Consider the following 13082-nt stretch of genomic DNA (forward strand, 5'->3'; position numbering starts at 1 on the left):
GGTTTTTTGTCAGGTTAAAATCTCCATTCTTTTATCTGCTCTTGCCTGTGTGATCTTTCAAAGGTGCATTACAAACTGTGACACGTGTTGTTGTCTGTCTACTTGCGTTTGAACGAATCTGAACTGAACTCATAAGGTGAAAACAGAACAGATTCCCCCCACCTTACAACTCAGCTAATTTGCCAAAAATGCATGTGTAATAAATGCGTGCTAAATACTTTACTTTGTTCTGTGCCACACAGGTCGAGGCACAAAACATCACACATTCTTTAAATCGCACATTTTATCGGTTTCCACTACAAACTCAGTTCTGGGAGTGTTGCCTCTGTGCTGGCGGGGATGGACTTGAAGGTCTGCCTGTATGTTCGTAACCTGGCAGCTGACCCACTGATAAGGCAGGCTTTAAAGTCACCAGTGGCAGGGCACAGTTCACACTTCAGTGGCTGTCTGTCTTCACTTGGCTAGTTTCACTGAGAGAGATGGCTTGGCTGCTGTCAGAGGCCAGCATCAGACACACACATAAAGAAACACACTAGAGCTTCAAAGTCTGGGCCTGTCCTGGACTAGACCTGCAAATCCTGTCCATAAGAAATTCTAAAAATGAAGCATCATGCAAAGAGGAATCCGTCTCAAGGTTTTAAACAGTGAGAGTCTACAGAAAAGACTAGAAATATGACCTTACATGTCACAGCCACGTCACACACAGTACCTTGAGGCAGCTTCTGTCGATGGGGTCCATTGGTGTTGGCTTGGGCCGAACCACCCTGACATCTTCACCGCCACACTCGAGAACAGACCACAGCTCTACCACCAGGGCCCGGACGAAACCTGCAACGCAACACAACATCAAGCCAGTGGTTTCAGTTTGGAGAAATTCTGACTTATGATCAAAACTACATTCATTTTGACTATAATTCCATATATACGTAACACAATGACATAATATATGACTATTTTTGTCATGGGTTAACTTTTTAAATGTACTTATTTCTTTCTTTAATAAAACATCTAAAAGCAAAAGTCTTATCAGATGGGGGACCCTGTGAAAAACTCGTGTCAACTTTATGTGCCAACATGTTTCAGTTTTTTGGCCTCCATCAGTGTCATCATGAAACACTTTAATAACGACATTTAAACGCACCCATATGAATCCATCGTTGATGTATATTATTAGTTGTCTTTTATATATTTTTTTTCCTTTCTGATGTTTTTATGCCTGACAAACTCTATTTAAATGTCTTTAATGTGTTAATGATGACCCTGACGAAGGCAACAAGCCAAAATGCGTTAGTCTAACACTAAAGTTGTTCTATAATATAATTGTTGCTGTAGTTTTGACCTCTTTAGAGTTTTCCCCTTCTCCATGCACCTTGGAAGTACTTACAGTTGGGCCAGAAACCCCTATTCTGCTTTTATGAAATTCTGAATTGACACAGAAACTTTGATTAGTGAGTTTGAAATCATAAGACTCTATCTGGCAGGACTGCAATGGAAGCATGAAAGATCTCTTCATGCAGAACTTATCTGCTTTCTATTTTTTTAGATGTTTAAATATTATAACATGTCAAAAATGAATTCACTTATTACTGGAGGTTCCTTGACATTTTAGTCTTTGTTGAGAGGAAGCGGTACAGACAGAGTTATGAAATATGAAGGGAGAAAAAGGTGAATAACATAGAACAGAGGTCCCCAGCCAGATTCAAACCATGAACAAAAAGATTATATTGTATACCTCTTAACTATTCAGCCACTCAGATGCACAATTTTTAGAATATGACAGTTCTGAATATACAAATAAATTTTATACTTACACATTTACAGATCATATTGGTTGTATGCCACTATCCACGTCTATGCCTCCTCTCTACCTAGCATTAATGTGTACCAGATACGTAGCATGCATTCAGAAATGATGTACAAGCCCCGATTAAAATTTTTTTTTTTGACATATACTCAATTGAAAACACTACAAAGACAATATATTTAAGGTTTTATCTCATCACCGTCATTGATTTTTGTAAATATATACTTCTTATACCAGCATCATATTTCAAACAAGTTGGGACAGGGGCAACAAAAGACTGTGAAAGTTGTGAAAGGCTCCAAAAACACCTATTTGGAACATTCCACAGGTAAACAGGTTCATTGGTTACAGGTGACAGTATCATGATTGGGTATGAAAGGAGCATCCTTGAAAGGCTCAGTTGCTAACAAGCAGGTATGGGGCGAGGTTCACCACTTTGTGAAACACATGACTGTATAAAGGATATTACTACATCGGGAACACTTCATTAAAGCATTGAAGGTAAACAGTTTGTTTGGAAATGATTGCATTCTGTTTTTATCTACATTTTACACAGAATCCCAACTCTTTTAGAATCAGTGTTATACTATGAAGCTAATAAAAGATGTGTTTCTGAAACAGACATTTAAACCTGATTTTCAATTCTTGTCACACAGGCGCTCATATCTCATACTCTCCTAATCCTTACAAAAACTTGACACCTCATCTTGCTCTTTCTTCCTCCACTTATCCAGTCACAAACAATGTGACAAATGTGTTGCTTCTGGGCTGCATGTCACCTGCTTTATGTTTTTTTCGCAACACCAACTTGGAATACAAGCCTTGAGCATCACAGCTGGTAAGTGTTTGTTTGTGCAAGAAGGTGCTTTAGTACCTGAACTGTGCAAAGCCACCACCCCTGGAGCAGTCGCTGCCACCTGCGTCACCATCACCCCGTATCCAAACTTCTCACAGCGGCTCACCTGCAGAACACAGAAAACACAAAAGTATTTTAGTACTCTATCTTTTTGCTAAACGAATGCAAGGTCAGAACAGTGTTAATATATAAAGGATTAAAATAGAAAAAGAAGGACTTAAATCAAAGCAAACTGAGCTTTATTTCGAAAGAAAAGGAGAATTGTAAATTGAGCATTTAGGATTCAGTATGCATTCCTGCTATGACACTGCCAGAATCCTGAAAAGGCACTACATAATAATGTAGTTTAGCACACTGAGGAGAAATCAAATTGCAAATTGATTTTTGAGTGTGCAGGCCCTTCATTAATTACAACGCAATGTCACAACTAAAAATAGACTAAATATAATTACATTCCATAATTAAGTGAAATGCCAAACGAGTGAAGCAATTACATGAGTGTGTAAACAATGGGAGTAAATTAAGCCCACGGGGATTAGCTAAGGTTTGCAGTATGACCGAGTGTGTCTACAATAAGAATCATGGACAATGCTATGTATATAAGGCATATGCAGTGTCCAGGGATTAATAAATTAAACCCAGTGTGGGAGTAGCAGCGTGTAACAGGCTCTAGGCTACTGGTGAATACTGAACAGTCTTCAGGAAATATGACTGTGGCCTTGAGGTGGAGCAGGGGCAACAAATTACCACAGAGTCCAGAATGAATTAGGGATACGGATGACACAGGCCAACACAATGAATAAAGGTCTTTAAGATAAATCATGTTCTGCAGGATCGGACGTTATAGAATACAAAAGCCTAGAAATACTGCATGCATGCGTGCTTTTTTTTTTATTGTACACAGCAAACATTCAGTTTGTGCAGGATTAACACCGATTCCACATCTCAAATGTAAATGATTTTTGAGGGTCTAATGATCATCTTTTTCTTGTTTGTCTCACCATCATTGATTTAACTTGGATTTGGATTTTCTCAAATGTACCTTTTGCAATACTTTGTATGTGTTTTCTAAGCCTCGTCAGTTGCTTATTTTTACTTGACTTGGTTCAAGTTTGTGCTGCGCATCCAAGAAAACCTTATAATTAATTTGCAACATGTATTCACGTAAATAGTTGTTGCATGTTTTCCTGTAATCAGATTAATAACTAGAATGGTACTCACTAGAGCGCATACTGTACCTCTACCAAGGCCCAACATTCCCTTTTCATTCAGTCAAGCCTAATCCAGTATCCTGATTTTTTTTTCATCAAGATCTATGCATTATTCCTTAACAAATATGAGGAAAATGTTGAAAAATACTCAAAATACTTGATGAATGAAAAAAATCCTGGATCCGTCCCTTTATCCGGATCTGCACTAAAAGTTAACAGGGTCTATTCTGGGCTGAGACCCATCCTCCATCCAAGTTTTGTGTTCATCAATCCGTTCAGTAGTTTTTGTGAAATCCTGCTGAAAAAACAAACCAACTAACAGAGATGGGTGAAAACACAACCTCCTTTGTAGAGATAAAAATAATAATAACAATAATAATAATAATAATAATAATAAAATTAAAAAATAAATACTACTTTCAAAGATGAAAACTTCATGATTTAATTCAATATAATTTAATGTACTTGATGCAACAGTCTGTGTAATGACATTTTTTCCTTATATTGCTTCAGTGTTGGCTGACTGTAATATAAGCCATTATTTCAGCATCAATGCCATCGAGAGGGATTAAAAATCGAGCCAAAGTTAATGCTCCCAGGGCTTCCATAAAGGTGATGAAACAGTTCCATGTAAATCGACATCAGCTCTTTTCAGCATGTCTGCACTAAAGTCCAGTGCTTTGTACAATTGATTCCTATGAAGATTGACTCATCTGATCAGCTTACATTTTAACTTGAAATCTGCTACCAGAGCTTTTACAACTAAATGACTCTGGCAATGTCTGGAGTTCCTTAGTAGTAGGCGTTTACATCAGCTTAAACAAAGATAGCAATTGTTGTACGGTAGGTGAATGGGATGAGTGGTGCTGTTTCCTCACTGAGACAGTTGAGGTGCCCTTGAGCAAGTCATTTGATCCCCAAACTGCTCACTAGGGCCTTGCAGTGCCTAAGTGCAGTTGAATCAGGCAGTTTCCAGGTTTGACTGTGTGTATGTGTGTATGTGTGGAGCAGGGTGTTGCTGTAAAAGAAAGGACTACACATGAACGTTGGGGAAAAAAACATCTAAATGTCAGCACACCTGGAAAACTGGGTGTGAATATATAGAACTTGTGAAGTATAAGACAACATTTTGAACACTATTATTTTTTATGATGGAAAAGGACCAAATTGAAAACATCCACAGTTACACTTGTGTTGGATTATAAAGTGCTGTGTTTGTTGTTACCTGTAGTTTTTTAGTAAAGCGAGAGAACATGTAGGAGACACACTCGTTGATGGCTCCTGTCTGCTGGAGCAGCAGCAGGCCTTTAGGAGTTGCAGCAAAGTTCAGCAGGCTATCCAACAATGTCTCTTCCCAGATCAGCCTGTTCCAAAGTCAAAGGTAGAATCAGAGGCAGCTGCAGCACTATGTATTCACACACAATGTATTTAACATCATGAGATTTAAACATACACAACATCAGTGTTTGTATGTGTGTGCGTGTAGCCTCACATGTTCTGCATCTCCTGGGTGGATTTTCCAGCAGCGGCTCCAGGAACCGGGGTCGGAACTCTTTCTGACAAAGAACTGGTCTAGAAATAAAGAAGGAATACGTTTTATCATTATTGCTACTCAATGTATGAGTGTTTGGACGCATGTGAAGATTTTGACAAAATGATTCACATCATGCTCCTGTGTGGGAGACTTAAAAGCAGCTCCCTATGTTTTCTATATTCAAGATTCAATTAACCCTGATCCTGATGTTTGTCTACAACGAGCCTTTTATCTTTAGTCTTGATATTGTAATTCTTTACATATATAATTGATCATTTAATCATATAGAATTAATCACTCTTGCTAATTTCACCTAGAAACAATCTTAATGGAATAAAGATCAATTTAAAAAATTGAATAAATAGAAATTTTTCAGTCCTAAAGAATCCACTGTTTGTGTCAGACATTTATACTGTATGTTAGCGCTTGTGCATCTTTAACAAACTAAATGATGTGCTAGGGGAGTGGCTGAGGTTGATTACTGCGTAGTTGTGTCATAACAACGATACAGAAGTCCTGATTGCTCGTTTAAATGCAGTTTCTGAATAAAGGCTGTGTGTATTTCTTCATAGATTGTTTTGATAATTTCACAGTATTTACATATCATGTACATTTCACTTTGTACAATATGGAACCTTTAACTGGTAACTGTTTGTTGTACGCTTGTGAACTAAATAACATCAAATTTCTCCTTAAGATGTTGGTGTGTATTTACAGTAGGTGGACTGATGTCAACTTGCATCATGACTCTGAAAATAGATCGTATCATCATACACTACGTGCTGTCCAGTGTATCACAGTGGAGTACGTGCAGAATAATTATTAATATTTAACAAACATTGGGTAAAGTCAGGAGGAAGTGATCGGGGAAATGTTGATTGGCTGATGGCGAGATGTCTCGTAGAAGTTAATTTTTGACATGGATGTTTTAGATAAAGACTTGTAAAGGCAGTTTCACTACTTGCCTTTTCTATGTTTTTATCTGTATCGTAGCTGACTTGTTTTCAGTTCAGATTATATTAATAAAGGTACTCTGATTCTGATGCTTTGTTATGACAAGAAAAGTATTCTAAAAATTAAATGAAGCAGATTAGAATGGCTAGTTAATTCCCTCCATTTGCAAGCAGTAGGTTCCTGCAGCAGTGGAGGAATAAAGAGAGAGCACAGCATTCATCAAGCAAATGAAACATGACAGGAGTATTCTAGCCAGAGACACTGAATATTAGACATGGATACCCCTCCATTAGATATTCTAGGGGGAAAAAAATTCAGAGACAAATTTTATTCACCATTTTCACAATGTTTTTATGGGCACATTAGTTATTATTCTGCAAGAAAGGCTCTCATACTTGCTTTTACAGAATCTGCCTGTAAAAAAGAACCAATTCCATACAGCATTACCAAATATTAACCAGAATTTTTGTCATTTTTTTATATGAAACCTTCCCCTTAAAAAACACGGAATCTATTCAATAACCACTCAAAATCTGAGTTGAAACCTAAGCCATATAGTATGTGAATATCTGACACAAAAACAAACTTTGATCCATGTTATATGAAGAAATTAAGTGCAGATACCTTTTTCCAGGCAGCAGCTACAGCCTTGTGCAGGCCGTAGGGTCGGAGCACCTGTAAACCCTCACAGGTGTTGTATATCTGCCTACAGACAAAGATGAAGGCTCCACATAACGTATCAGACACATCGGATTCACTTAGTGATGACAGCTCTTTGTCCAGCAGCCTGAGAGTGAACTGTACGATGACATGAGCAGCAAAGGTTCTGCAGAGGAGACAAAGAGAAATATGCTGACAAGAGATACAAAACACACAAACACACAAAATGTTTAATATGAGATCCAGTGAAAATGTATGTTGACTGTGTCTACATGAGTATCCTGATTATCCAGGTTTATGACTATGATGACTATGTCTGCCTGCAGTCGTGTCTTGATTTCTCAGTTATCTCAGTCACTATAATCTGTGCCAACACAGAATACTCAGAAAAAAGGGTATTGTATTTACATGCTAAAGTTGCCTTGTTTCAATCCGAGTACTCCAGATAGCAAATCTCAAAACTGTTTCTCAAAACTGGGATAATGTGTATGTATCCAGGTTTCTGAAACCAGGATATGATGTTGATATGTGCGGCAGACACTTCAAAAAACTGGATCATATCCAGGACACTGGAGGTAAATGCACACAGTGTGCAAAGAACACAGTGCATCAAAGCCATGATTTCAATCTGTGACTGGTGCGGACTTTGACCTTATTATTTTTCAAAATCTTTTACATGCACAAGAGCCTCTTTAAAACACTGAAGGGAAGGGAAAAAACAAAAAAGCATAATAGGTCTCCTTTGAGTCCTTTTCCATCCATTGTTTTAATGATATTTTGCTATATATCAAATAAATTCTATTACATTTCTTTATTACTCTAATTGATCTATTTGTATTGCTCCCTGATTTACAATTCATCTAATTCACAGGTTTTGTCTGCACTATTTGTCTAAATTTCTAGAGTAACAAGAAACATGGGTTTAAGTTCCCAGTGCACTTTAATATGCTCATTAATACAGCATATTTCTCAGAGGAGATATATGCAAGGATTAATGGCAGACTATTTTATCACATTTACCAAAACAACAATTTGTACGCAACAGCCGTATCCACCTTAGTGAACGTATTATTGCTTATTCACAACAACAGGCTGTAGTTTAAGGTTGGACAGACTGACCCAGGTTACAGACAGGTCAGGGTCAGCCAATTAAAATAGCATACATTAATACTGAACACTCTGAGTGACCCTGAGTGCCTTTAATAAAACATACTGTTGGAGTCTGAGTAGATCAAAGATATAATCGCAGTGACTGACAAACCAGCAACATCCTCGGGTCTAATCTGGTCTCTGTGCAGAATCAGGGGGATTTGTTATGCAAACTTAACTTTATATTAAAGTCTTCTTGCTCCGTCAGAAAAATGTAATTTATTCATTACCATGAAAGATACAAAATGAAATTGTCTATTTAATCATAATTCGATCACAGCGTCTCACCTCTCACTGTGGGCTACTACTAGATTCTTCTCGTACAAGAAGAGAGATAATCCTCTGTCGGTGTTTGCGATGCGAGCCAAGACGTCAGCTATGAGAGTCAGTGTTGCTGCGGGAGATTTTAATTTAGCCTGCAAACCGTAGAGAATACACAAACAAAGATTACCCAGCTGATTCAGAAGCAGGTAGAATCCCAGGAGGGATGGACAGATGTTGAATACTGAAATAACATCATTAACTGTGACAAAACAATGGAACTGAGAAAAAGCTATTATATTTTCAAAAGCGATGCCTCCACAAACAGTTTTTCAAAATACCCTTCCTGCTGTGACAAATAAACAAATACTTTTTTTTGTCCTTATAACATGATTCTAACAAACACTTACGGATTCAGATATGTTGCTGGAATCAAGGATAAAGGTTTGGTTTGGGGTAATAGTTGATGTTAGGATAAGTTTGTGGTTATACACCTTGCGTTAGTAGCCAAGATTAGGACTGGATGTATAATCAGAGAAATATGGTAAAAGGAAATGTTATTCATTTAATGCTGGGTGTTAAAATTGGAGCTACTGGTTAGGAACTAAATCAAGTCAGTGGACAGTAGGGTGAGGACTAAAGGCTGAAGCATTTATTATGACTAAAGTTGCCATATTTGACTAGTTTGTGTCACAGTCAGATATCACTACGTCTGACCATTTGCCATCAGAAGATATAAAACAGTATTCAGAGTCTTGCTCATAATTTTAATCTTGGTGGCGAAAGTCACTAAAAAGGAAGGAAGGAAGATCACTTGAAAACTTCGACACTGGTGTGTGTGTGTGTGTGTGTGTGTGTGTGTGTGTGTGTGTGTGTGTGTGTGTGTGTGTGTGTGTGTGTGTGTGACCTGCTGTTCAGTGAGCAGAGCTATAACCGGAGCCAGCAGTGTCTCTATTATGGGGGTCTGGTAGAGACACTCAGCAGCACACTCTGTCCTCTCACACAGCTTCCACAGCACCTCCATGGCCAGACCGCTGGGAGACAGGGAGTCTGAAAGCATAAACAGTAAATTATAACTTTTTTCCAGCTGAAATAACCCGTGCTTTGTGTTTGGACTGTGTCGATATATTATTCAAATAAAGTACATGCAAGTCAAAACATTTGTTGATAACCTGAGAACCAAATTTTGCCTAGATGCTCCTACCAAACCAGCTGGATGCTTGTTTTGCAGATTGGATGCATTTAAATCATAGACTGTATTATAGAAGCCACAGTGACGTCACCCACTGGTTTGTGGACCACTTCTGCATTGGCTTCACTTTTCAAACCAAGAGGCAACATCCATTTCTTTTTTTATTTATTATGATTTATACATTATCATCATAGGTGTGTTTAAACCTATCATTACAATGCTGCTTACATGTTAAGCAACAGTAACAAATACAACAATGTCAGAGTATACATAACAATCAACAGTATGAAAGAGGTCATTAAGCATAATGAGCTCTTTAACCTTTGATGCTTGAAGGACATTATGCTGGTAATACCTCTCCATTTCTACTTGACTATAATTTTAATGCAGGACTGATTTGAAGGATATTCTACACTGTAATATCTCTACCTTTACTTCAGTACATAATACTATTGAATTTATACTTAAATATTGCTTTACGGAGCTTTAAATCAAAATATCCTCCAGCCAAGACAAACTCCCTCACACACACAAACATTAACTCTGCATCTACCTCGGACACTGCATTCTGCAGCATCATCACACTGCTCAGAATATACTCTCACAAGTGGTGCATGTGATCCTCATCAGACTGCAGGTAAAATATTAATATAAATCTATGACTTGCTCGACATGACTTCCTGCAGCAGCCGAACAAGCTTCTCCTCTGACAAAGTCATGGTAGGGGACACTATTGATCACTGGCAGGGAAGCCGCTGCAGTGTAATTCATGAGAATGGATGGTGCAATAAAGCAAGGTCTTCCAGGAGACAACCATAGGACTGCATGACTCAGTACAAGGTTAAGAGATAAAAGATATGGTCTGAGCAACGCTGTTATGCCTCATAGGGAGGGTCACTATGTTCCTTCGGTCCCTGAGTCCAGACTCACAATCTGGACAGAAACCAGGAAGGAAGCCGAAACTCGTTGACGTAGTATAAATCCGTGTGTGAGTGTGTGCGGCCTCACCTGTGTGTGAGGTGTCACTGTGCAGAGGTTCAGGGTGTTGGTACATGATGTTGATCAGGATGACAACCAGGTCTGTCACGCTGACTGGATCTGAAACACACACACAAAATAATTAAATAATCAGTCAGTGTCTAGACAGAGACAGTATAAAAAGTGAGTACTGCTGAGAAAGAGATGGAATGAGTCCAGGTCTGAAATTTTGGTAACCTTGAAGATAAGGATCATCTTGGCTCACAGTTTGAACCAAATTTTATGAACGGGAATGTGTTTTATTATCCGTTATATTTCAAAATTACCAGCTGCTTGTTCAAAGTGCTTTATATAAAGACTCAAAGAGTAAACAGCAAAAAAGTGCTTATAACCAGTAACATCCATGTATACGTACACAAAATACACATGAAAAACTGTCATACATAAAATACGCATGTCTAAAGGGGCTTTATATAACATATCATACTTCATAAGACTGACTTCTTATTCATATTACAACTGAAACTAATTATACAATTACCAATTGGTCAAAATGACCTTGCACCATCCATTCTCATAATTGACAAAAATTTTATTGCAAAAGTATGGTAAATGGTCTTGCATTTCTATAGCGCTTTTCCAGTCTACTGACACCTCAAAGCGCTTTACAATACTTGCCACATTCACCCATTCACACACACATTCGTACACTGATGGCGGAGGCTGCCATGCAAGGCGCCAACTGCTCATCAGGAGCAATTTGGGGTTCAGTATCTTGCTCAAGGACACTTCGACATGTAGCTGAGGGGAGCCGGGATTTGAACCAGTGACCTTCCGATAACTAGACGACCCGCTCTACCTCCTGAGCTACAGCCGCCCCAGCTGTATCTAACATTTGCTAGTTGCAGGTTCTCAAATGTGAAGATTTGCTCTAAGTTTTACATCATATATTTTTGGGTTTTGGACTGTTGGCTGGACAAAATAACCAATCAAAGTAATTTTTTTAGGTTCTAGGAAATTGTGATGAGCATTTGTCACTATTTTATTCCCTAAATGATTCAACGATGAGTCTGAAAAATAAATTATTATGAAAATAATTGTTAGTTGCAGGCCTAAGTGATAAGCCCATATACATATTACGATGTTAATATAACAGGCACATAATGCAATACATGTTGCTAAGGAATAGAGCTGCAATGATCAAACAATTAATCAGTTAGTTGATTGATAGACAATTGATTGCCAAATATTTTAATAATAGATTAATCATTTCAGTCATTTATCAAGCAAAAATGTTGAATGTATGCTGCTTTTCTTTGTCAATTATGAAAGTGAAAAGAAGAGTCTTTGGGTTTTAGACTGTTGGTTTAACAAAAGAAGCAATTTGTAGACGTCACTTTGGGTTCAGAAGAATTTTGATGAGCATTTTTTTTAAATTGTTTTAAAAATGTTATCCACTAGCGGTTAATCAATTAATCATGAAAATAATCAGCATATTAATAATAAACATAATTACTAGATGCCGCCGTACTAAATACTAACTGTATAATTAATTGTCACTATCTGTGTATTCCTCTGGTGGAAACATTTCTCATATTGTAAAGAAGAAATGCAAGGAAAACTACTGTCCACTAATCACCATCAGTCTGAGATGAACTTTTTAAGTATATATAACAATAAATCACATTTCAACTCCTTTCAGCTGGCTCTATCTCCGTCTATGAGAGAACACCTCTTCCATTGACAGAAAAATGATAAAACATTATCAGTTGTCACTGTGGCAAAATCAGGACAATAGAAACTACAAAAAACACTTGTTTAGTAATTGACACATATGATGACACATGAGTGAGTTACAGATTTTGTGCCCACGTCGAGGTGTGGAGAGACTCATCAACAGGCTTCACCCTAAAGAGTGGGTGCTATGATCAATCTAAACTGCTCTAACGTCATTGATTTGATTGCCTCCAGACTTACTTGGAAGAAGAGTGATCAATGGTTAATGGTTAATAAAACTGTGTTGTCATTCACTCTGTTACATAACTGTTACATAACTTTATCAGTGATTAAGATGAGTGGAGGGACCAAAATCAGTGCACAGGATGACTGGAGGGAGTGGTGCCAACGCTGACCAGACACATTCCTACATCTGCTATAAAGATTGGAGTGATATTTTGTTGTATAATCACTACGGGAGATATGATGGCAATAAACTATAACCAACAAACGATGCATTTTTCCCTTTAACTCCTTTGCAGCTGCCAGCAATGGATAATCAAATATTCTTTACAGCGTTTACACAACAAAGGAAGAGTTTAACTTTTCATGAATTATTTCAAATTGCTTCCTGGCGTAGAGATGAGGAGATCGTTACCACTCTCATGTCTCTACAGAAAATAAATAAATGAATACATGCAAAGCCAGCAGCGGGTTTGCTAAGCTTAGCACAAACACTGAAAACAGGGGGATATAGCTAGCCTGGC

General features: G+C 37.8%; 1 protein-coding gene across 1 annotated transcript in view; it reads right to left on the reverse strand.

Moving 5' to 3' along the window:
- Nucleotides 1–13082, reverse strand: part of tbc1d32 (TBC1 domain family, member 32) — an 88818-nt gene that overhangs the window by 66088 nt on the left and 9648 nt on the right. The window contains exons 14-21 of the mRNA XM_073492988.1: nucleotides 10630–10719; nucleotides 9337–9479; nucleotides 8457–8584; nucleotides 6984–7185; nucleotides 5364–5443; nucleotides 5097–5235; nucleotides 2679–2766; nucleotides 710–828 (exon numbers count right to left, since the gene is read on the reverse strand). Of these exons, the coding sequence (XP_073349089.1) occupies nucleotides 710–828; nucleotides 2679–2766; nucleotides 5097–5235; nucleotides 5364–5443; nucleotides 6984–7185; nucleotides 8457–8584; nucleotides 9337–9479; nucleotides 10630–10719 (989 nt within the window). The remainder of the gene's footprint in view (nucleotides 1–709; nucleotides 829–2678; nucleotides 2767–5096; nucleotides 5236–5363; nucleotides 5444–6983; nucleotides 7186–8456; nucleotides 8585–9336; nucleotides 9480–10629; nucleotides 10720–13082) is intronic.

Source organism: Pagrus major, chromosome 22 (genome assembly GCF_040436345.1).
Source record: "Pagrus major chromosome 22, Pma_NU_1.0".
Taxonomy (NCBI): domain Eukaryota; kingdom Metazoa; phylum Chordata; class Actinopteri; order Spariformes; family Sparidae; genus Pagrus; species Pagrus major.